Genomic DNA, 26,920 nt, shown 5'->3' on the forward strand with positions numbered 1-26,920 from the left:
TGAAAATATTGGTTCAGTTCCTAAATTGTCAAGGTGTTCGTTAGTTCACCTTGACAGGTGACTTGCTTAAATAAACCTCGATGACCTTGTATTTACTCGTAAGTAAAATATAAGAATGACAACATACTTTTCACGATAACCTGAGGATGACACTATACATAAGCTTCTTAGTACATAAGAGCACTGCAGGGGTTGTGATTGCCTTGTTCACTCTTATACTCTTAGTATCTGGCTCCATGCTTTTGGTACATAGTAAGTGCTCAACAAATATTTGTTGAATTAGCTATCAATACCCAGTAGTCTCACACTCAGGCTTTTTGCCAAGAAATTTAAAAGGTTTATAATGTCATAGCAAAACAACGCAAGCATAGCTTAATAATTGCAACAGGTTATTATTATGAAAGATGTGCTCTCTCTTTGAAAAGAAAAATTTGTAATAGTATGCTTTGTAAATTTTTTAGGAGGAGCAAAATCGAGGCAAGCCTAATTGGGAGCATCTCAATGAAGATTTACATGTACTGATCACTGTGGAAGATGCTCAGAACAGAGCAGAGATCAAACTGAAGAGAGCTGTTGAGGAGGTGAAGAAATTACTGGTACCTGCAGTAAGTAATAATTTCCAAATCATTTACTATAGAATAATAGACAAACATAGACGTTGCTCCAATCCTTAAATGGGAAAATCTGTTCCCTGTTTATTTTTCGTGAAGGGAATGTTGTGAGGGGAGCAAAATCAATTAGTGGCCTGTTTTTTCAAATGTATTATTACCTTTGCATCACTCTATTATAGGGTAGGAGTGTAGGTGCATCATCAGTAAGTAGGGTAGTGAAAGCTTTCTCTCTTTTTTTGGATCAGTTTCTCATTGCAAGCAAGTAACGGATGTACAGAAGTCTGTACAAATTAATACTTAGGTTTGGTGAGCTGTGTTAGTGGGAGCACATTATTTGAGTTGTCTGTGGGTTCCACGTACTCTACTGGCATATATCATTGTTTACCACAGAAAGGTTAATGTATCATAGTGAAATTTTCCCATAATATGGTAAGATTTTCTTTTAGAAAAATAAGAGCTCTAACTTTTACTAATGTACCAAGCACCATTCTGAGCACTTTTCACACTTTTAACTCACTTAATATTTCTAAGGTAATAAAAACTATGGAAGTTCACACTTAGGGATTGTAGATAAGACACCAAGAGGAATTTTGGAGGGTGACATAAGAAAAGACCCCAAGGAGAGGAGTCACTGAGGCTGGAGGAAAACCGGGAGTGTGGAGTCCTGGAAGCCAAGAGAAGTTTGTTGCTGAAGACTGTTCAGTTAAGATAAGAAAGGGGAGTTAACCATTGGATTTAGCAAGTAGTAGTCATTGGTGACCTTGCCCAACAGATTTTTGGATGGTGGATTTAAAAGCCTGATTAGCTCAAGTTCAAGAAAGAATGGGACAACAGAAAAAGGAGTTGCAATTTTTTTCCCCTAAGATTTAATTATTTATGTAAATGATCCTTTCAGTACTCTTGGCCTCTCCGTTCTTTTATTGCTTCATCTTCAGTGATCTTATCCTCCACTCCATATAAAGTGCATTTTAAATTTTAGTACTTTACTCATATTAAAATTTCTAAGTTGCCTTCCAGAAAATTTGTACCAATTTGTAGTCCTGCCATTGTTACCTGAAAATACCTGTTTCTCAACAGTCTCAAACCCTGGGTATTATTAAACTTTTTAATCTTTAATCACAAAAATGTGAATACAATAATTCTCATGGTTCTTAAAAATATGTTAGATGAGTTTTTACATTAGATTTTTGTAACAAAAATTTTAAATCTTTATGGTCACATTTTGAACAGGTACACAATCCCTAGTTTCATATTGTTTCTGTGGGGAATATGATTCAGTTTACATATCATTTACGGAATGAACTTATAGCTAAAGTATGGGATTACCTTTGTATTATTTCAGTATAAATGTTTCTTACCTACCCATGTAGAATAAGTTCTTCTTTGGAAAGAGGTAGAGAGTTGTGTATAGTTTAATGTTTTTGTGCCTATTGTGTTTAATGTTATATAGCAAAAGATCTAATCCTGGCTTAAGGGACATGGGGGTGTGGAGGGGAGAGTTGGTAGACTTTGTGCTTGATTTTAAATTTTATAATTAAATGTAATAAATATTCCATTCTGTATTTTACATCTGGAGATAAGGCTAATAAATCTCAGTAAAGGTTGTACCTGTGCTCCTTATGACATGATTCTAATTTTTCTAATAATTCTGATGATTTGAATGTGTCTCCATCAGTTTACATAACACCACACATAACTTAATGTTTAGAGTTCAAACTTCTAAAATTCAAATGGGGGTTTCAAAACAACCTTACAAAGTAAGTTCTTTTCCCCCCATTTTTCCAGCAAGCACAAGAACTCAGAGAAACCTTAGCATTTTCTCATTTCACTGCCAAAGGAGTAGGGATTTTGAGATGATCACACTTCATTCATTTGTAGAGTCATAATGTTTTACCTAACGAACTTGTTTACCCTGGATGATACCATTTTTATTTCAGATGTTTCTCTGATTTCAGTAATCTGTTTATTTTAATCTCTTTTGTTTCTTAAATCACAGAATAAACCATACATAACTAGAGAAGAGTCATTTCTTTCGTTATTTATAGTATGACTAGTCTGGCAAGTCTAAATCTGTTACCATCAAGTATCTACTAAAAATATCCTTTTCATTGTAGGTACAGTTAATCAGTTGTTTAATCTCATTTCCATAAATCTGAACCATACCTCCTCACATTCTTGTGATCTTCAATATACTCTCATAAGTACAGTGAAACATTTGTTAAATTTCTTGGCTGAACTTCTTACAGTCTTTGCTTAGCATTTACCTAATGTGCTTACAAATATACAGAATTTTGGGAAATTATGACTTCTTATCTTTGTATATTCAAATTACTTTAACGTAGATTTGATCCGTACAGAGAGCTTGTATATTAAATTAATTTACTCACTTGCCAATTCTGTCATCAGGTGTTTTTGTTTCCTTTATTCTTGCTACACTGATACTGTAATATGCTATAAATTCCCATTTCTTTTACCTTTTGTAACAGAGTATCTAAACCTGCTTTTAATTAATTTGGTCTTAATATCCTCATGTACATATTAGGACAATTGATTAGTTATTCTGCAGGCCCTTGTTAACCATTTTAAGGACTTCAGCTTTTAGTCTAGAATGGGTGAAACCATTGGAGTGCTTAAGGAGAGGGAAATGACATGATCTGATTAATATTCTATAAGGCTTGCTGGCCTGCTCTGTTTAAAATAGAATAAAGAGCACAAGGTGAAAGAAAGGAAGCTCTTGTAGGAGTCTGCAAATTATGGCCCATGGGCCAAATCCAGCCTCCCACCTGTGTTTGAATAGCCCATGAGCTAAGAATGGTTTTTACATTTTTTAATGGCTGGGGAAAAACATCAGAAGAATAATATTTGGAGAAGAAGAATACATCATGAAATGTGAAACTTATATGAAATTCAAATTGCATTGTCTGACAAGTTTTATTGAAACACAGCCATGCTTATGCTTATTCATTTACGTGTTGTCTGTGGCTGCTTCTGTGCTCCAGTGGTGAGTTGAGTAACTGCCACAGAGACCATATGCTCAGAAAAGCCATTTACTGTCCGGCTCATTACAGAAAAAGTTTGCCAATTCCTGGACCATTGCATTAATTCAGATGAGAGGTGATGATGGGTTGGGCCAGTGTAGCCATAGCGGTGAGTCATGGTCTGGTTGTGAGCATATTTTTAAAGTGAAACTGGCAGGTTTTGCTAATGGATTGTCTGTGGGATGTTAGAAAGCAAGGCATCAAGGATGACACCAGGGCTTCCCTGGTGGCGCAGCGGTTGAGAGTCCGCCTGCCGATGTAGGGGACACGGGTTCGTGCCCCGGTCCGGGAAGATCCCACATGCTGTGGAGCGGCTGGGCCCGTGAGCCACGGCCGCTGAGCCTGTGCGTCCAGAGCCTGTGCTCCGCAACGGGAGAGGCCACAACAGTGACAGGCCTGCGTACCGCAAAAAAAATAAAAAATAAAAAGATGACACCAAGATTTTTAGCCTGAAGGATATAATTGCTGTTACCTTGATGAAGGATATGTTAGGAACAGATTTTGAAGAGATTACTTGGAACTCAGTTTTGGATCTAGTAAATTTGAGATGCCTGTTGGCTATCCCAAGTGTAGCTATTCTAGTATTCTATTCAGATTAACAAATACTTATTCCAGGTTGGCTGTATTTCAGAACACTAGGGGTACAGAAAATTATTTAAGGCAAGATCTTTAATATTTAGGCAATGACATTTCCCTGACTGACTGTATTCCATGAGATACTTTTCATAGGTATTTGGGGTAAAGGAAGCCTTTAACATGCTAGTAAGTATTGTGAACCTCTGGTAGAAACCATTTCCAAATTTAATTGACCATCAAAATTTTTTTTCTGAGAGTGTATTCACATCTAGCGTTATAGAGATACCTGTTTGAGAAATAATCTGGAAACTCATGATTTAAATACATATGAGCTGTCTTTTTAATGCTGAAGAATAGTCATTTTGAAGACATGACGGAAGAAGAGTGCTTCTTGAGGAATTTTTTCCTTTTTTTTTTACATATAAAATAAAAACTCATTCATTTGAAATGTACAGTCTGGCCCTTGACAACTGTATACACTTACAGCCACTTCCACAGTCAGAATTTCCGACACGCCAAAATGTTTTCTCTTACCCCTTTGCTATCAATTAACTACCCCCCCACGCCCCCAGGCAACTACTGGGGTTAGTTTTGCCTTTTTTTCTATTATGATCTAAAAACTTAATTTTTTCCCCCAGCTTTATTGGTATAAGATTGACAAATAAAAATTGTTTATATTTAGGACATACAAGTGCTTTTTTTTTTAAAGGTGTACAATGTGATTATTTAATATACATATATACATTGTGAAATGATTATCACAATCAAGTTAATTAACACATTCATCATCCCACATAGTTACTGTTTTTTTATTTGTACGATCTACTCTCTTAGTAAATTTCAGTTGTACAGTGTTATTAACTGTAACCACCATGCTGTACCTTAGACCCCCAGAACTTACGTATCTCATAACAGAGTTTGTACCCTTTTATGGACATCACCCCATTTCCCCTACCGCCCCTCCCTTCCCCCAGCACCTGGCAACCACCATTCTACTCTCTGGTTTTATGAATTTACCTATTTTAGATCAGTTTGTCTTTTCTAGATTTCATTTTTTGTGCCTGTCTTTCATGTGGCGTGGCTTTTTTGAGGTTCCTCCATGCTGTTACATGTGTCAGTGGGTTGTTCCTTTTTATTGGTAATTAGTATTCCATTTGAATACATAAGCCACAGTTTGTTTATCCTTTCACCTGTTGAAGTTTTAATTTTTATTTCTCTGAATACAAATGATGTGGAGCATCTTTTCATGTGCTGCTTGAGAAATCATATATCTTTGATGAAGTATCTTTAAATCTATCATTCTTTATTGGCTTTTCTTTTTTTTTTTTAACTATTAAAACAGTTCTTTTTATATATTGGGACTAAATCCTTCATTGGACAAATATTCTAATCTTGTGTCTTGTGGTTTTGTGGGAAGGCTTTTAATTACAAATCCCATTTCATTCATAAATATAGAACTTAGATTTTTTTCTTTCTTTTTTTTGTATTTTTCAAGGAATTTGTCTTTGTCATCTAAGTTAAACTTTTTGTCATGAAGTTGATCATAATATTCCCTTTTTATCTTTTTAAGGTATGTAGGATCTGTAGTAGTGTCCTTGCTTTCATTCATTATGTTTGTAATTTGTGACTTCCTTTTTTTTTGATCAGTCCAGCTCTAGAGCTTTATTAATTTTAATCATCTTTTACTGCTACATACCAGTTTTTGGTTTTGTTGATTTTTCTCTATTTGTTCCTTTTCTGTTTCATTGATTTCTGCTTTTATGTATTCTTTCTGCTTTATTAGGGTTTAACCTCATTTTCGCAGCTTCTTAAATGTGGAAAATTAGTGACTTAAGACCTTTCTTTTACACTTCTGAGACCTTTTGTTTATACTAAAAATTTTCTCTCTGAATAATGCTTTACCTGCATCTCAAATATAATATTATACTGTATTTTTATTAGCATTCACTTCACAGTATTTTCTAATTTTTTTCATGATTTCTTCTTTGACCTATGGGTTATTTCCAAATATTTGGGACTTTTAAATTAATCTTATTGTGACTGATTCCTAACTTAATTCTGTTCTTGTTAGAAAATGTTTTCTATAAGATTTCATTCTCTTTGCATCTAATTAGGACTTTTTTATATTGCATCATATTGTCTGTTTTGGTGAATATCCCTTTTACACTTAAAAGCACATGTATTCTGCAGTAGTTGGGTATGTGTTTTATAAATATCATTTAGATGAAGGTGGTTGAAAATGTTCAGGTCTTCTATCCTTACCCATTTTCCCCCTATTTTTGTTAATTACTAGAAGATGTGTAAAGATCTCCATTCATTCATTGTAATAATATTCATGCATACTAGCGTGTTCTCCTTGAAGGCACTGAAATGGCAGACTAATTTGATGTGTGCACATGTGTATGTGTGTATGTATAGCTTACACAACCTATATGAACAGTTTGGCATCATAAAAAGATTTCACTCTTCATTTTATGTAGTGGCAATTTTCCCCTTGTTTTAATTTTGAAGTCTTTGTCTCCCTCTCCCCCTCAAGTGCCAATTATTTAATGCAACACATTTTCTAGAGCGATAGTAACAAGCAGTATATAGGTGGCAATCAGTGTTAAAGAAGATGTTGTAGAGGTTTACAGGAAGATGTCACAGTGGACTGGGGTATTTAGGGGAGAAGATTTCACATAGGTGGGTGAGACTTGAGCTGGAACTTCAAGATACATAGTTCCTAGAGACAGAGGGGATTAGTGTATATGCATTTTAGAGGTGGAGAGTTGTGCATTTCAAGTCATTAAAGTGGTAACAAATGCAGTAGGATTGCACAAATCATGCATGGTCAGGGACTGTCACTTAAACTCAGAACTTTTATTTCCTTATTTGTAAAATTGGGTTATTGTTGCTTACTTGCCTTAGAAGGACTTTGTAAAGGTAAAAGTTATTATTTTAGTTATGTGAAAGTGCGAGACACATGTTTCCTCATTTCTCCTCTTTTTCTTTATGTTATATGGATTGATTACCTCAGCTACATCATTGGCCATGCCAGTTACAAGCTCATTCCTGGTCACAGGAGGCACCATGCCAGATGAAAGTGATTCTGTCCCTAACTGCAAAAGGCGCCCTAATTGCTAGTCCGTGATCTCACCAATATACCTTTTTGCTTACAGCGGCTTAATAAATAAGAAAATTGTAAACCACTTAATGTTACTTAAAAAAATAACATGTATACAAGTCTCTCCGTCCCCCCCACTCCCCCTCAGTCACTCACTGTGAGAGTCCATCTACCATCTCGGGTATCAGGTGCCATCCCTCTTTCAGTTAATTCTCATTCTGTTTTGTTGGAAAAGAATACTGTTTCATCATTAGCTAAGACATATGGATGCATATCCTATGATCTTTTCTAATCTTCTCTGAAGGGACATAAAAAACACTAGACCAGTGGAAGTCGGGGAATATTACTGATATGAAGACTGGGAAAGTAGAAGTGAGGGATATATGCTCAAATGTCTTCTTTCTCACTATAATTTTTCCTTTCTTTCAATAAGAATGGGGGTAAAAGATTTCTGTTGGGGAGATGTAATACTAAACTGAAAAGACGAAATGAGTCACCATAGCCTGTATTAGAGAAATTAAGTGATTTCAGGCTGTTGAAGTTTACACTGTCTCATAATTTTAAGACCAGCTTTGGTACACAAGATGCCACTAGTCCCAGACAATTCATAAAGTGTTTGTTTCACTTTCTTACTTTATGGGGGGGTATAAGCATGTCTTTTTTTTTTTTTTTGGACTCTAAGTTTGTTTATAGGTATTTGAGGAGTTGAACATGAGTTGGTTTTGAATATAGCTGATCTCTTTATGAAAGCATTTATAAACATAGAGCTCAGTAATATTAACCTAAGTAATTGATCTAGTAGATTCTGAGGAATTTCCAGCTGAGGATTTTGAAATTTAAAGTTGTTGCCAGTTATTTCAGGAATATTATGAAATTTGAAAAATATTATTTAAAAAAAAGTAACTTAAATTCACTTTTTATAAAAACTATAGTTGCCAATGTCATCATTATTTGGGAGAGTAATGAAAAAGTGAAGGGTCCTTCACAAAAAAAGTTTTTATTAATTTTGCTTTTCATGTTTCCCAGAGATTTGTTTCTTCTAGTGCTATCACCATCTGACTCTTAGGTAACTGTGTATTAATTATCACCAGAAAATAAATGAAAAGAATTAAAGAGTAAGTTAGGAAGAGAGGTAATGACTCTGGATGGAGATAGTGTAGTCTCATCTTGGAGTTCAAGTTTTAAACTGGATTGTTAATGAACTGATGGCCCTGCATTTAGTTCTTGACCAAGGGATCAGTAATTGAAATCTGTGGTATGATTTCCCTCCTTTTCATGTTATTGGGAAAGAAGGTAAGGTATTAAAAGATACATTAAAAGATGTCTAGCTGTAATGCACTTGCCCCTTGATAGAGCTGTAACATGAGAGAGCATCTCTCTCATGTAAAGAGGGTGTTGCTACCGTTTTCTTCCTTGCACAACTATTTTAATCTGAATGGGAGATCTGTCTAGGGACCCAGAGTACAGTAATTAGCAGTCTCTTCAGATTGTCAGAGCAGAATTACCATTGTAATGGTTTAGCTGCAGGATAAAAGGATTGAATTTGGGTCTTCCTGTCTGCCAAACTAAATGAGTTGCCATGGGAATTTTTAAATGTGAGAGGCGTTTACGTAAAGCAATTTGGCGCGTTTGAATAAACTCATAAATTACAGGTTTGAAAGCAGCCAGTCCTTGCTTCCTCTCATATAGGCAGGACTGTATAGAAGGCTGATAGCGTCTTAAATTCTTCATGGGAATAAACTGATCCATGCTTCCACGCAGATGATCCAACTACTATGGCTTGTCTTTTCACTATAGTACAGTAAGCACATTTAAGAAAAGATGTATTCTTCCAGATCTCTGGAGGAAAAAAGTGACAACTCTAGACATAAATTTGCCTTCCTAAATTAAGTGTATCTTCAAATAATGCTATTAAAGTGATTGTTTTAATAAACATTAACCTAAGATTAACTTTAATTTTGCTTAGTGCACATAATAAATATGTATCTTACACTTGTCATATTTGTCTCACAGAGATGAACATTTAAAGCTTTTTGGAAAACAAGTAAGGTACTTATACTCGTAAACTGGATTATTCAGGTTGCATGTAAATACTTGCAGAGAGAGCTTCGGCTCTCCCTGTCTCTCAAAAGAACTGGGTTTTAGTGGAATGACTTTTTAGTGAGAAAATGCTGCCGTAAATGCCTCCGGTGGTGAACATCACTTATGCTTGTATAACCTCATTCGTCCTCAAGATATCAGTAATACTAATAGTTCTTGCATTGGCGGTTTATATCCACCCTCTAGATAAAACACTTAGTAAAATTTAAGTATTTATAATTTTGAGACTGTAAAATATTCTCACGCAATGAATAAGTTCTTTGGGGGGAAGTCTGTTAACATTTTTCGAGTCACTAGATTAAAGTTTCGTAAGGAAAGTGAAAAATTGGTTGTTGCTAACCTTAGTAGCCTGTAAATATAGATGAATCTTTCAAAAATGTTTCACAAGGAGATGCAGGTATGTGGAATGATTGTTCAATTCCGATGAGAAAGTATAAAATAAATATTTTTAAAGTACAATAAATTTTATGTATTAATCTTTACTACTTAAGGTATAATTATCAAAGTAGTAGTCTCAAATTCTGTATTTCTAAGATTATTGTTGAACCTTAATAAATCAATAAAACTAGACCTAATGACAGGGAAGACTTTCTAAAAATCACATTGAAATTTAGAATACAAAGACCATCATAGAAGTCCAGAACTCCTGGAATCAAAAGGGTGTTAGCATGTTATATGCTAAGTGTAAGGTACTCTGATGGGAGTGGGTGTGTACTGTTTGATAAACATGATGAGAGAGGAAAAGTATTTGCAGAAGTTGAAATGTGCTGATTAATTTTTTCTTCCAGAGTGGGACAATGTAATTCGATTTTACATCAGTGTCTTTGTATACCCCACCAGATTGCAGCTGTGGTGTTTGTTCTGCATTAGGCCGGTCACAGGAACGTTGTTCCAACTAGAATTTTCACAAATAATTAAAAGCACTGTATGTTTGGATAGATAGCAATCCATACAGACAGATTAAATTAAGAAAGTGTGACAAAGTGTAGATTTTGACTTCAATCACTATCAAACCAAAATTTTGTGAATCACTGAGCAGGTCTATGAGCTTTCTTTACCCCCCCCCCGTTCAGCCATAATGTTGTCTGGAGGTGGGTTAGGCTTTTTAAAACGATCAGAGGGGCTTTTCCCCAAACTTGAAGCTTCAGTTTAATGAAGTTTCTTGGTGATAATAATAAAATATGTCTTATCTACAAGTTCTCATAAATAAAGTCTTTGAAAAACATCTTTTTGTTCATGTAAGGATTCATTGAGGGGGAGCTTTTCTAAATACAAAATTTTGTGGGGGTTGGCAGTATAGCTGGCCTACAACTCGGAATGTGAGGTGTTGCAAACATGAAACAGGGGGTCTGGGCTTAGAATAACGGGGCGACGTATGTTTATTCCTGAAGAAATATTTTTGCAGTTTATATAGAAAGTCCTTCCATTTTAATCTTGTATTCCATGCATCCCTCAGAATTTGCATGTTGAATTTGTTATATAACATTTTATTCTTGCTTGTATCTGTTTATTCTTAAATATTAGTGTTTCTATTCCATGATTAAATATGCTGCTCACTGGCTGGGATAATGCAGTTTAGTTTTTTCTCTATGTTCCTATTAAGTGTATGGTATTCCACACAAATCTCTAAAATTAATTTAAAATATAAATATTTTTATTAAAGAATTCAAGTTATTTAATAGAAAAATAGGTGGGTGATTTCTCAGTGTGTCTTCTTCAGTTCAATTATTTTCATGCATCCCTTTAATTTGTTTGCATGCCCTTCTGATGGTTGGTAAGTAGCATCATGTTCCTTCTATATAGGTGAAACATTTGTAATCCATTCACTTTGTGTTAATGTACTTTGAAATTGGATTGACAAAAAAGTTAAGAAAACCAAATGCCCCATATTTTATTTAACTTGCTCTTATTTTTTGACCCTTATACTCAATTTTTCTTGACATTTCAAATGTTTTAGTGTTATATTTATAAGTAGAATTCAGATTAACTACAACTGTGAGATTTTAGTAGTATATTAATGATTCAGATGAGCATTTTAGTATTAAGACTGTCTCAGGTAAACTTACTTGGTAGCTCATCTCATGGCTTGAACTTTCTTCTGTATTTTTGATAGCTGAATTTTGAACATTTAATTTCAAAAGTGATACTTATTAATAATAAGACTTCTCCTTTATGGGAATTACTCTGAAGCCTATATTGCAGGATTATATAAGTAGATGTGTTTTGTTTTTTATTCTCTTAACCTTTAATGCCTTTGTGGAGAAAAAATAATCTTTAATGTATAAATTGAATATAAATTGATTTGTTAAAGTTATGCCATTAAACTGTCATGGCATCAGTATTTTTGCTAAACTTCTTTGTAGAATATAATATCTCCGAGCAAGTTAGCAGATTCATGAATTCGCTTACTTTGTGGTATTGTTTCGTGAATTCTGTGAACGATGGCAATATGCTCTGTTTAAATAAAATACCTTGATTACTGAGTTTAGCACCTGTGGAATTATAACATACTTGTAGAAATTAAAAGACGCACTTAGTGACTGTCAGAAGCAGTTCAGTTCACAGACTTCTACTGAGAAACTGCTATTTACCAGGCTAGAAACCAAGACTTCAATACACAGCAAGATTTAGATTTAGTAGTATAAATGAGAATAGGACAAAACTAATGAGTTTCCTAATTACTTATTTGATCACTTGATGCTTGTTCTTCAGAAATGTCATGCTCTCACTAAAGGTGGATACTTCACAGAGTGATCTCTCTAATTGGTTCTTCCTGGGCAGTCTCATCAGTAACCATACCTCCAAGGACCACTGCCATAGTGATCATTTTTTATTATGCTTTTAATCTTGAACTCCAGTTCACCAGTCTTTTCAGCACCTCCCCATGGATGACGTATAGGCATCTCAAACGTAACATTTCCAAAAGTAAAGTCACATCCTTCCCTGTCTTCCTCATACAGTGATTGCTACATTGTGTTCTCTCTGTGGATGACATTAGTTGCCTGGAAGTCATATGTCCTTCATTCCTCCTCTGCTTTCCCCCAAGCCGCAGTCCTTTCCACGTACTTTCTCATCAAGTTCGGCTTCTGCCTCTTAATAGCACGTGACTCTTTCTCTTTTCTGTTTTCACTATTGGGCTAGATCCACTGGTACTCCCTCCTCGTTGCAGCTAGAGCTCACTCTCTTTTTTTCTCCTGTCCTTTTCTTCTTTCAGTTTGTTGAGATATAATTGACATACAGCACTGTAAGGTGTACACATAATGATTTGACTTACATCATGAAATGATTATCACAGTAAGTTTAGTGAACACCCATTGTCTCATACAGGTACAGAATTAAATAAATAGGAAGATATATTTCCTTGTGATGAAGAACTCTTAGGATTTTCTCTTTTAACAATTTTCACATATAACATACAGCAGTATTTATATTTTTCATGTTGTACATTACATCCCTAGTACTTATTTATCTTATAGCAGGAAGTTTGTACCTTTTTTTTTTTTTTTTTTTTTTGTGTGTGTTACATGGGCCTCTCACTGTTGTGGCCTCTCCCGTTGCGGAGCACAGCCTCCAGACGCGCAGGCTCAGCGGCCATGGCTCGCGGGCCCAGCCGCTCTGCAGCATGTGGGATCTTCCCGGACCGGGGCACGAACCCACATCCCCTGCATCGGCAGGCGGACTCTCAACCACTGCGCCACCAGGGAAGCCCAGTTTGTACCTTTTGATTGCCTTCATCCAATTCCCCCTTCCCCTACACCCCACCTCTGATAACCACAAATCTGATCTCTTTTTCCATGAGTTTGTTTTTTGAAGTATAATTGACCTACCATCTTATATTAGTTCCTGTTACACACATAGTGATTTGGTATTTCTATACATTTCGAAATGTTCATCACGGTAAGTCTAGTTACCATCTGTCACCACACAAAGACACTGCATAGTTATTGACTGTATCCCCCATACTGTACATTTCATACCTGGGACTCATTTTGCAGCTCGAAGTTTGTACCTCTTAATCGCCCTCACCTATTTCTTTCTGCCACTGCATCACCTGTTTGTTCTCAGTATCTGTAACTCCCTTTCTGTTTTGTTATGTTTGTTCATTTGTTTTGTTTTTTAGATTCCACAGAGCTCTCTCTTTAGTGTATAGAAGCACCATCACACTCCCTGTTACACGTTTGCCGTGGCTTTCCGTCACTGCATGGTAAAAATGAAAACTGTTAGCATGGCATTCATAGCTCATCTCCAGCTGATGTGTACCTAACTGTGTTTCATGTTGTTTCTCCTTTACCCACTTATAGTCCCTCCTATATTAAATAACTTAAAGGTCCCAGAACACTCTTTGTTTATTTGGTGTATTATAGTGACCTCTGGATTGGATGTGGAGGAAGTGGATAGTAGGTTTTATAGTAGAAACTAAGATGGGAAATGGCTCAGGAAAAACCACAAGAAAATTTTCTCTTAAATATTCAAGGGCTTTGAACGATTTAAAACTTCCAGTGAAAGACCAGCAAATAGGAAACTTTTCCCCTAAAAACACTACACAGTACTTGTCAGGTTTTTTAAACAAGTACATATTAATATGCAATAGTAGTAGTGTTTCACTTTGTTATTCATAACCTCTTAAAGAAAAAGTTCTATTCTTTTTTGATCTCTAATACATTACTGTTTTGACAGGTGTGTTAAGCATCTGCTTATGTTCATTGAACAAATATTTATTAGTATTATAGATACTAGGAACCTAATAATATAGTTGTTTTTTGAAATTAAGGTATGCAGTCCAGTCTGTTCTGCAACAAATGAAGAGGTGTGCTCCAAATAATAAACAATCAAAACTTTGGTTACAAAAAAACCTTTTGATTTATAAAAGGTTTTTCATGGGAAATTAGGAGAATTTCAAACTTGCAATAACAAAGTTATTTTTTCCTGTGAGAATTTCAATAATCAAAAGATTTTTGAAAAAGCTATAAATCTGGTACTGTAGACCCAAATTATAACAGGACAGATCCAGAGTTGATTTACTTCTAACTCTGGAACCAGAGCCATTGCCTTTTTACAATTAGCAAATTATTCCTTAAGTATTTATACCAAATATTTAAAGCATTGACCATCCTAACATAAAGCTCCTTGCCTATGTAACATCAATCAAATTTTTACCAATAGTGGCTTGCCTGTATGTATGTTATTCTCTAATTCATTGCTTTCTATTTTCATTATCATGAAAACTCATGTTAGAAAAAAATACCATTTTTTGTCTGTGTATTAATACCAGTGGTAAGAATTGTGCCATCCCTCAAAATAATCATACAAAACTGAAGCACTAGCTCTTGTTGAGAAGAAGAAATACTTCTTCTGTAGTTTAAAAACCAAGTAAAGCAGTGGTTCTTAGATTTGATCATGACTGTAGTTACAAGCCAGTTAAAGTGTATTTGAACCACTCAGTCCTTTGTGGGCATTCCTAAATTAAAGAAATGCATTACAGCAATTTCTTTATAAAGCATACATCTTTTACATGAACCCAATTTTAGGTACTGATTTTTGTAAATTGGAAGTATTTGAAATATAAAATCTGCTAATGGAATCTAACATATTTAAGAGTATACTAATTTTATATATGTCTGTTATTTTCCATACTATAAAAAACCTAAAAGTACAAGTAACTTTTAAGAACTATATATTGTACATACATGTGATATGTATGTATATATTTTACATGCATGCGTGCACGCGCACACACGTATATACACACAAAAAAGCAGTAAGGAAGTACTAAAAGCAGTAAGCAATCAAAACAAGCAATATTTGTACTCCCTAATCTTTCTTTGTTGTTACTGGGCTAGCTTGTCAGGTGAATGCTGCCAGGCACAGAAACAGTGATCATCAAGTTTACCATATACATAACCTTTTTTGTGAACTACAATATTTTAGTAACAAACTTAGCTGATGGTCAGTTTTCATGGGAAAAGAAGTGGGGGAATCACAGCTCTCTAATGCCTGAGAAAAAGCCCAATTTGAAGGAACTGTTCAAGGAGCTCAGTGGCATTATTCCCATTTGGTTAGCAATTGTTTTGTTTAGATTTTCTAAAAGATAAAACCAGGTTATTGAAGGTTCCATAAAATGATTACCCATACCTTTGTGTAACCATGTGCATTAGAAAAACCTTTTTAGGACATAGTTTAACGTTGTGTGCGTCTTCTGGAATGAAGTGGGGAGTAAATAAATGCAATTCATCTTCATGGTATTTATTCAAAAGAAGTAGTCCCCCATCCGGAGAGCAATTTATAACCGTTTTCTTTTTTTCTTTTTGAATTTTATTTTTTTATACAGCAGGTTATTAGTTATCTATTTTATTATAACAGAATTCTTTATAAAACAAAAGGTTAATGTTGAGCGCTAGGGAACCATTAAACACCACCTGACACACCTACAGTTGGTTTTACCCTCTAACCACCTCTCACTTCTATTCTTATCTCTCCATCCCCACTGGAAGCACCTCAGTTAGGATATCATTATGTGTTGCCTGGATTAGGAACCTAGAATTGCCTCTTAATCTTGATGATCTTGCTGTATTTTTCCATATATTCTCCTTATTGAAGCTAGGGTGATGCTTCTAAAATAGAAATCTAATCATGATTCTCCTTAGGTTAAAACACTTGGATGACTTCTAATTACTCCAAGAAGTACGTCCAGTTGCTTGAGCATGACTTGCAAACTGTTATTACCTTACCAGCTTCATTATTTATTTCATACTCTTGATTCTAAATTTTTGAACATGTTCTTGTTTTCAGAACCAACTTCATTCTTTCTCCCCTCTTTAACTCTCACTCATCCTTTAGGTCTCAAATTGTTATATTATTATGTAACCATACCCCAAAGCCTTCCCTCCTTGTTCATCACCAGCCCCAACTTCATTCAGTGCCGTTGTAGTGTGTTTCTGGAAGGTCCTTATTGTCAGTTTGTTCTCACTGCTTAATATTCTACTTCCAGCTCCCTTCCCCAGTCTCCCCGCCCCGTGCCCACCACCAGTTTCCAAGAGGGCAAACTATTCGTTAGTTAAAACCTGTCCAAGAGATAGTGTTTCAGTAAACTTTTATATAATGAATATAATGTTTTAGAATTTCAAGGACTATAATATAAAAAATGTTGGTAGAATATTTCATAAAAATAGTAAGATATAAAATTGAATAACAAATATTAAAGGAAAAATTCCATTCGTAATAAAACCTATGTGGGAATAAAAATGCTGTTTTCCTAGAGTGATAGATTATGGGTAATTTTAAAATACAATTTTAAAGCAATGTAGAAGCACCTAGATTTGAAAAGACAATACCTAGGTCAACTTGTTTGTAAGTGCCAGTGACTTCAGTGTTTTCTGCTCTCAGTTCCTGGGTACATCCTACTCAACAGGCTAATGGTCCTGTGCCTGGTAGCTTAGGGTGGTACTGTTTTCTCCCTCCTTGGTGGTACATCATTGGTGCCTTCTACAAAATAGATCAGTTTAGTGTATTTGGGAAGAAATCTATTGAGGCAGGTGCCTCCCTTCCCTGTTTTGTTTTTTTTTCTCTTTTCTTTCTTTTTTTTTTTTTTTGGCCACGCCGCACCACATATAGGATCATAGTTCCCTGACCAGGGATGGAACCCAGGCCACCTGCATTGGAAGCACAGAGTCTTAACCATTGAACTGCCAGGGAAGTCAGTGCCTCCCTTCCTGGATGAACTCATCAGGTGTTATAGGGAATTCCTTGGCAGCCTGAACATACCTGTTCCCTTCCCAGCACATCTGTTGACAATTATGTACATTTAAACATCTAGCCAAGACTTGAGGTCGCAGCACACAACTGTCATCTGTGACCGACAGTGAGTTCCGTCTGCTCTCTGAAGAAAGAGCTCTTGGGTTTCTTATGATGCTTCCCAGCACTTACACTTTTTCACCACTTTTCAGTTTTGTTTCTATTGATAATTTTATGTTAATAAACGTTTATGGGTTCATTATTGGATATGGTATGATTTTTACTGTTCATAAAACGCTTCAAAATACAGGGTAAACATAGCAGCCACAGAGAAGACAGGAAGAGCCCAAACCCAAAATGACCATGCATACTCAGCTTGCTTAAGGAGAGTGGTTTATTGGTTTACTGTAAAAGTTAATAAGGTTCAAATCTCTTAAGTAGAGGAACTTCCTAGATTGCTTTCCTCTAAGGTATGGTGTACTTTAGCACAACAGCTATTTCACTCACAATTGGTCCTGCTATAGAAGAAAAGTTTTCTAAGGCAAGTTCAGTCAACTGCTGTACTTAACTTTCCCTGACTTATTTTATGCCTACTTTAAAATGAGGTTTTTAGATTGCTATATAGATAGCTTCCCACTTAAGAAATAGGAGAGTATTTGCAATTTACTTCAGAGGTAAAATATTTTTCATCCCTAAAGGAATGTGTTGTTTACATTCCAAATTTTATTTATTATTATTTGGTTCTTCAAGTGTGACTAAAGCGAACATGGCTTTCTCACTCTCACGGAATGGCTGAGTATAAGAAGTATTCAAGTGCTTTATCCACATGGTGGCCAAATTCCTACCTTTTGTTTCATTTTACCCTAAAGTGCAGCCAGTGGAAGAGATGATACTTGTGTTATATACCTTACAGAGTTATCAAGAGGATTAAATGAGATAAGAAAGGTTAAATTCTGTATAAACAGATCAAATAGAAAGTCAGTCAAATCGCAGGGGGGCAAAAAGTCTTTTAAAAAATGAAATACTTAATTAGCTTAATTATTTTTTTCCGACCAAGGAAAATTGATAAATGTCTCAACAATCTGCAACAAAAATTATAGTGCAAAAGACCACCTGATCTGCCTTCACTGCCTTTGCTGCTTTGTGAGTCAGAGAGGTCAGATGCCGCCAGCTGGCGTTTGAAGAAATTACCAACCTTCCTGCCTTCTCTGCTTTGTTTTCCCTTGGCCTTAATTTAGTTCAAAGTTTTAGTCAACTATTTATAATGAAGGCACCTTTAGATAGCTTATGAAGCAACAAAGAACAAAGGTTAAGGTGGGAGTCAACCAAAATTAAGGGCCTCAGGTGTGTCACCATAATGATTATATCCCAAAATAGTTTGAATATAAAGGAAAAGTGGCAGCAGTGACTTCAGATTGCTCTAAGGACCACAAGTAGCTTTCTTCCTTTGTTCTCCTTTGAGGTCATTAGACTGTGCTTGATGGCTCAGAAATATAATGAATATCTCCTAGTGAAAAATGGGTTACTTTAAAGAAGCCCTGTAGAAGATTGACATTATACTGGAAGTCTTTCAAGACCATTTGGGGTGAATTAGTTTTATCACAGATGCTCACGGGTGAGTTCAGTTCTCATGGTTAACCCCCTACCATTGTGCATCACATTTTGTCTGTATACCATTGTATGTATTCTAGACAGTCCGTGGTTATCATCAGGTCCTTAAAGTGTTTTGTGATTCTTTCCCCGTACTTTTTCATCTGGTCTTCCACTACACCCTGTGTCAGCTTCTGTCGTAGTATATTTTTGCCTACTCCTCTTGTATACCTCTCACAGCAAATAGATGTTTAGACACTGTCTTCAGGTTCTCACTCTTCATCTTCTGCTATAGAATAAGGCTCTCTTAAGCTCACAATTTGTCGTTATCCTTTCTTCTACTGCCCCAGCCATATAGTTTGATAAAGTCCACCTACAATACAGTAAACTTTAGAGGTCTTTTTTTCCCCTATAAAATAATGATGTGGCTCTACTATCATTATTTGTTTATTTTTATATCTGCTATCATTATTTATATCTACTATCATTATTTATTTATTACTAATACTAGTATGTAGCCTAAGTTGTGGATCATAGAAATCTTTCAAAAGTTTGTCATTTCTATTAAGCTTACTATAAAAAATAATATTTCAAATTGTATCATACTATATTTCACATAGAAAGGAATAAATGCTTTCTAGTAGACATGGCTTTTCTTTTCCGAGATCATCACTGCTTTGAGATGAATCTGTTTATAGCTTGTCAAAAAAAGACAGAATGTCTCACCCTCAGGTGAAAGCGTTCGTTTTATAGAATGTAGTCTATGTAGTGTTTGGAGCTTTGTAAATATGTGTTTGTCAGTGAGTGTGTGTGTTTGAGTGTTTTAAGCTTTTCTGATTAAATAAAATGTCTCATGCTTTTTCTCTGCCTTACCTTGCTTTATCTGTGTTAAGTTGTTGCTGCTGAACCAGGTATTGTGATTAAATCGGAGTATATTGCATAGTGTAATTAATGGGAAATAGAAAAATACATGACAAGATTTCTTTCCCCTTACTGTGTCTCTAACATTTTGACCCACGGCTTTTTCAGTGAAACGGCCTTTTTCACATACTATTTGAACTAAGGGCTTACTTTGTAAAAGTAAGCAGGCTCTATTGCCCAAGTGAAGTAATGATGCTAATTTGACTTTGCCTCTCCACCTAAGTATAGCAGTTCCGGTACATCTTTTCGATACTGAATTTCTGTAAGGATTCTGGGAATTTCTCTAATGCACTTCGATCTGTGAATATCATTTTTTTTTGGTGTGTTGGATTCATTAGCCGAGGATGTACCTCATAGTAGCTGCTCATTAGCCTCTGTTAAGTGAACATTGAAGACTGGGAAAAGGAAGGAACATGGAATCGAGGAACCTTTAAATAATCTAAAGAAATAACAGATCATCATAGAGTGTACTTAGATTTTTGACACAGAGTGAAGTTGGTGACATAAAAGGAGAGGAAGCTGATGTGGCCATGAATATGCCAGGTGGGGAAATTCAGATCTTGGTGATGAAGTAGTGCTGGGGAGCCAGTTCTTTATCAGGAAAACAGAAACTACACTAGGTGTTTCAACAGAGAGAATTAATAAAGTTATTGGTTAAGTAGGTGTTGAGAACTTAAAAAGGAGAAAGGAGACAAGAGTGTAATACAGATTTAGAAACTTCGGGAAGCAGCTATTATCCCAGAGCTGGGAGATAAGAGAGAGAATGGTACTATTATTAGATCTTAAGACATTTTGAGAAAGTTCTGTGTAGAGGGAGAACCTCTGATAAAGTGGTGCCACTTGGCTGGTGATAGAATCTCAGTAGCTCAGAAGAGTGGCTACACTGGTTGTGGCTGAGGGCTGGGGATGCTCGGCGAAGGTTCTAGAAGCTCTGGGAGAGGAGTGTGGGGCCCTGCAAACAGCCGCCCCTGGCGAGGTAGGTGCCCAGCTGAGAACGGCTAGCGCCAGAGGGTGCGGCGTTCCTTCTCCCCTCAGCCAGCTCTTCGGTCTCACTCTAATGCCCCTCACTTGTTAGAGCCTAACAAACCAGCTGGCCTAGAAGATACAGAACTATATAGAGTTCTAGACCCAGCATTTGAAAAGCATATAGCAGGTCAGCTTGAAATTTAATAATTGCTGTACCATCTTGGAGGAAAATGTTCTGAAAATGGTGTGGGAGATAAAAATTTTCTACTCGCTTTTTATAGGCTAAGTTGAAAAGCAGACCTCAAATTCATATTCAGCTGTCTCCCTGACATCTCCACTGGGGTGTTTGAAATAAGGATTTCAAGCTTAATATTTTTAAACAGAACTTCTGGAAGTTCCCTCAGCCTTTGTCTTCTCATTAAGTGGAGTCACTGTCTCCTTTATCGCTTGATCCAAAACCCTCAACATCATTCTTTAATGTCTCCCTTTTCCTCGCCCCCTATATCTAGTCAGTCATCAGGTCCTGTCAAGTTAACTTTTTCCGTCTATGTTACTTCCACCCCAGTCCAGTTCTTCTTCTATCACCTGGACTGCATTAAAGCTTGTGACTGGGTCTCTTTAATCATACTCGAGCCCCCAACAGTCCATTCACAAAATACCAGAATCAGCCTTTAAAGACATGCTGTTACGTCACTGCCCTGTATAAAACCCTCTATTTAAGTGTAAGTCCTTAAGTTCTTTGTCAGACTTTCCTTTAGTTGACAGGGCAGATGCAGGCGACGATTGCTATTAAAACTGTTTATAAAATGTGGTTACTGTTTGTTCAGCCCTGATCTCCAGGTGAATTAAGTCATGTACTTAAATGCTTGGAAAAGCTTTTCTACTCATTACTTCAAATTTATAGAAAAGTAAGAATCCATTTTTTTTTAATGTATTGAGCAAGTTCGTGTTTGCAGGGTACTGGAGGCAAAAAGAAGACTGGTTTACTCATGCCTGCAGGTCACGTAAGAAATTTCCTAAAAACAACATGAAGAAATAGAAAAGAAGAGATAACACATGGCTCTATATGATTGATTTCCCCAAAAGGAGCAGCATAAATTTAGAAAAGTGATACCATTATCTGTGGGAATGATTAGCAAAGGCTGTGTACTCTGGAGAGGCCAGTGATCTATCTGGGCTCTCAAAAGAGGCATACTCAGCATGCTTCTAGAAAAGATCTTGTCTAACTTAGAGGCAGAAAGGCACAAAGTATATATTCTAGGGGACAATGGACAGATGATTTTGACTAGTGCAAAACATTTGCAAATAGGGCTGCTCATAGAAGTTCAGCACCTTGAATGCTAAGCTGGAAAGTTTGGGCTTTTATTACAGGCAGTGGTTCAAATTATTGTGTTAGTTGACATTTTAATTATTTGGAAATAAACATTTGTTTTAGCTCTGTTGTAATTAATTACACTGTTGTAGTGGGGTTTTTTTAATGTGTACTTTATAGATTTAAAAATACCAAATAAACAGAATTTTCTTCATTTCTTAGTGAATTCTTTGATGAATTCAAAAACTACTTCCACTTTAAGTCACTGTGCATGACATTGGAGAAGGTATAATGAGGACTTTGGATCAGGTACTCTGGTTTGGAAGCTGGTTCCGCATTGTGACCTTGTGTAACCTTGGGTAAGCTGCCTAATCTTTTTGAGCCTCCAGGATAATAAGGTACCAGTGCCATAGATCTGTTATGCAGCATAAATGCTTAGATGATGAAGATCTAGTATCTAATTCTAATAAGGTAGTAGAACAGTATATAAATTGTTCTACTTTAAAACATTAAAACCATGTGACTCTGATCTAATATTAACCATGGTCTATTTCTGTCACTTTTAACATAGCTGTTAAATATAGCTGATAACATAGCTGTATATTAAGTAATACATGCATAAATTATATATATTTATACAGACCCATAATTTGTCATCCATAATTGCAAACCCCCAAAAGTTCAGAAAAGTGTTTACAGTCTGTTTTTAATCCCACTTAGTTTAAGTATTTTTATGTTTGTTATAGTTTGGATTACTGAAGTATTCCACCAGACCCATTGGGGATGTTATGTAATCATTGGTATATTATTTTTCTACAAATCTAAAAAATTCTCAAAACACTTCTGATGTCACAGGTTTTAGATGCAGGGCAGTGGACCTGTAGAGAAGTTATCAATGTTTGTTACATTTTTAAACTTATATTTCAAAGATAAATGTGTTACAATGTTTTGATAATCTTCATGTAATGTTTTCCATGCAAAATACATTTACCTCATGACCCAGCAGTTCCACCGCTAGGTAATTATCCAAGAGAAATAAAAACTTACGTTCACAAAAAAAGCCTTGTAGGAGAATTTTCATAGCAGCATTATTCACAATATCCCACAACTAGAGCCACCCAAATGTCCATAGTTGTCTCTGAAGACATAACGTCATGCCCTGTCCGTGCATAGTGGGTAGGAGTGGTGAGGATGCAAGAGAGAAGCTTGTTCTGGAGTGAGACCACCAGGTTCACAGGCCAGCTTTGCCGACTAAATTCTGTGTTCTGCTAGGAGATAACTAGTATAGCCTGCCATAATGTGATATAATTCAGTGTACATATCGTAACTTGTAAGTCTTGGTGGCCTCCAGCAACTGTGTCATTATGACACACTTCACTGACACTACCTAGTGAAAGCTGTGCTGCCCTGGTTTTTATTCTCCTCTGTTGATGTCACTAGATCAGTTTTTCATTTCCTGTACCCTGCAAAAGGCACACACATGCATGCACAGGTCCTGCACACGCACACATGTACTTCTTCCATCATCATCTTCTTTGCCTTCCTCCCAAGTTTTACACTGCATCACCAGCTAATGAGTGTGGTTATTTTGTTATCCGAAAGAAGCTGTTCAGTGAAAACATGTGTTCTAGCTCCTCTTTGTACAGCACTGTGTATGAGGCATTGTCACCTCACTTCTTCTTTCATCTTCATTTCTTTTTCTTACTTTTCTGACGTTTTCAAATGTGTATCATTTTCCACTTCCTTGTGGAAGGTGACTGAAGGTATACCTATTGCTTTTCTTTCTGTTTACACAGAGTATAGTTTATATACTTATTTTGGTATTCTGTTATACATAGATTTGGGTTTGAAACGATGTGGCAAATTTTAATTTTTAGTATTACTAGTTTTCAGTGGACAAGTTTAAGCAGTTTTATCATAATAGATTTCTTTTTATAAATTTATCTTATTTTTGGCTGCGTTGGGTCTGTTGCTGCGCCGCAGGCTTTCTCTCGTTGCAGCGAGCGGGGGCTACTCTTTGTTGCGGTGTGCGGGCTTTTCATTGCGGTGGCTTCTCTTGTTGCAGAGCACGGGCTCTAGGCACATGGGCTTCAGTAGTTGCAGCATGCAGGCTCAGTAGTTGTGGCTCACGGGCTCTAGAGTGCAGGCTGAGTAGTTGTGGCGCAGGGGCTTAGTTGCTCCACGGCACTTGGGATCTTTCTTCCTGGACCAGGGCTCGAACCTGTGTCCCCTGCATTGGCAGGTGGATTCTTAACCACTGCACCACCAGGGAAGCCCCATAACAGATTTCTAATTCTTCGCTTCCAGTGACATTGCTTACTTATTTTTATCTTTAGCAAGTAATGTGTCTTTCAAATAAATCATATTCTTTTTTTTTATTCATCTCTACACTAGTTCATAGGGATCAAGGAATAGTAATTCCACAGAGTGCAAGTATCTTCTCCATTTTCTACTACTGCAAAGTAGGTTACTGAAAAGTCGGCAGTGGAACATGCCGACAGTGGCACATCAGTTTTCATGATGTTTTCACTTATCTTAAAAAAAATTCTTTGTGGTTTGTTAGAAGTCCATTTAGCAATTCTCTTTATTACAAACTATAGTACCCCATGTGCTGTTATAGTGCCAGGGACAGAGTTTTGTGTAATAGGAAAGGACTGAGAAGTTTGTCACCTGCTCCTTTCTTGAATCAAGAAGGACCAATGTTACATCAGAAAAATGTATCTCGCTGGGTTACTTTCCTTTGAAATATTAAGTCCCGAGGCTTAGATTATGCGTAAAATATGTGAGCAGCACATAGTTCCACTTCTGCCACCATCTTCGGGAATGAACCTCATCTTTCTGCTCCTGAAGTTCATCCTGCAGGGTTTAGACATTTGAGATTTATAAATACAGTTAAAGATTTCTCATACCAGTCATTTAAAAACGAAATCCTAGCAAATGACTTGGGGAGATGGGATGAGTGGGAAGATAGTCAGTGATAAATAGGAAATAGGCTCTGTTCTCTAGGAGCTTGTTCTTTGCTCGGTAGTTGTGATAGACAACAAACTAATTCGGGGCAGAAAAATATGATCGAGGGATACAGCCCTTTGAGAAGGTAGCACTTAGGTTGAAGTCTGCAGAGATGAAGTAGGATTTGGAAAGAAGGATGAAGGGTAGAGTGGAGCGCGGAGAAGCATTCAAGATGGAGGAAATAGGAATATGCACAGAGATGAATAACGGAGTGATTTGGCTTGATTGATAACATAAGATATGTGTAAAGAACACAGATTGATTTAACTTGAGAAGATAGTTTGGGGCCAGACCATAGGTAGTTTAAATGTATTATTATTTTTTTTTAGACGGCAAGAGACCATGAAGGGTTTTAAGACATGAGAATGTTAAGAAACATTAAGATGAAAGTTGTGTTTTGGGCAGTTAATCTGGCCATCGTGCATAGATTGAATGGAGAACAGATACTATTAACACATTATTGTAGTAGTTTTGGTAATATACCAACAATGACAAGAGCAAGGGTGACAACAGTACATGGAGAGGGTGTGGGGCAAATCCACGGTAAGTGAAATGGCCAGACATTTTGATGATCAGAGAGATCCCTGGGTCTTGCCTGTTGCATAATTACTAATAGTGCCCCATTTCACTATTAAGTTTTTCTTGGCTTGGACAGTGTATCAGATGACCCTAAAGATGGCTTTGCTTTAGAATTGATAGCATTTGCTAACTGAGGGGAGAGCGGGATGTTGGCATTAAGAAACGAGAATATATACACAAATTTTAGAAATTCTTATGATTATGATTTTATTAAATTTTCCTTTTTGGGAGAATTAAACAGATTTCCTTACCTGAATACCACAGTCAAATCTTACATGTTTAAAATCCCAGTTTTTTTTTGTTTTTTTGTCTTTTAATGAATACATTTGAGTTTTAGACTCTTCAACAAAGTGATAGGTGCTGTAGAGACTATACTATATTTAATTTACCTAACATTTCCATTGATTCCATTTAAAAGTAAAGCTTTTTAGAAGAACATTAATAAATCAGTGTCGTTTACGTGAGGAATGTAGCTGGTGGCAGTTGAGAGTATCCTGTGTATCAGCATCCCATGACTGAGAACGGGCTTCAGCGTGTAGCACCTTTTGGTTCCCCCATCTTTTTTCCCTGATTGAAACAGATGGCTGTAGTCACATGGTACCTATTTTAAGGTTTGTGCGTAGATATGGCTGTGATGTGTATGGACCATTTCAAGTGCTTAGTGCTCTTGTATTTTCCATGTATAGGCGGAGGGAGAAGACAGCCTGAAGAAGATGCAGCTGATGGAGCTTGCAATTCTCAATGGCACCTACAGAGATGCCAACATTAAATCACGTAAGAATGAGACTGAGGCTCAGAGCTACAGCTGTTTCAGCTGTTTTGTCCCCAGACCTCTCTCCTTTTGGCAGCACAATACATGAACAGTTAAACAAAGTGAAGAGTTAAAATAACTGTCACTTGATGTGTGGGACTAACTGTCCCATTTTTACTGCTTTCAAGAATTGAGGGCACTCTCTTTATTTTATGCCAGCATGCCAAAGTTTTGAGTTTACAAACTTTTATTCTTTTGATGAAATTTCAACTTCTAAATTCAAGAGTTTCAGGAAATTTTCTGTTAACTACAGATTTTTTTTTTTTTTTTTTGTGGTATGCGGGCCTCTCACTGTTGTGGCCTCTCCCATTGCGGAGCACAGGCTCCGGACGCGCAGGCCTAGCGGCCATGGCTCACGGGCTTAGTTGCTCCACGGCATGTGGGATCTTCCCGGACCAGGGCACGAACCCGTGTCTCCTGCATCTGCAGGCGGATTCTCAACCACTGCGCCACCAGGGAAGCCCTGTTAACTACAGATTTAAGACTTCTAGTTTGTTACATTTATGCAAAGGACAAAATTTTTTTTAAAAAGCTAATTTGGAATATATCTGAATGCACTGATTCTTGTGTTGA

At 36.4% G+C, this 26,920-nt stretch overlaps 1 protein-coding gene across 7 annotated transcripts in view; it reads left to right on the top strand.

Annotated features, from left to right (window-relative positions):
- QKI (QKI, KH domain containing RNA binding) overlaps positions 1-26,920 on the top strand; it is a 142,334-nt gene that overhangs the window by 101,391 nt on the left and 14,023 nt on the right. For all 7 annotated transcript variants that reach the window (XM_059082960.2, XM_059082959.2, XM_067011127.1 and 4 more), the window contains exons 4-5: positions 462-605; positions 26,223-26,310. In XM_059082960.2, the coding sequence (XP_058938943.1) occupies positions 462-605; positions 26,223-26,310 (232 nt within the window). The remainder of the gene's footprint in view (positions 1-461; positions 606-26,222; positions 26,311-26,920) is intronic.

This window comes from Kogia breviceps, chromosome 13, assembly GCF_026419965.1.
Source record: "Kogia breviceps isolate mKogBre1 chromosome 13, mKogBre1 haplotype 1, whole genome shotgun sequence".
In the NCBI taxonomy this organism is placed as follows: Eukaryota; Metazoa; Chordata; class Mammalia; order Artiodactyla; family Physeteridae; genus Kogia; species Kogia breviceps.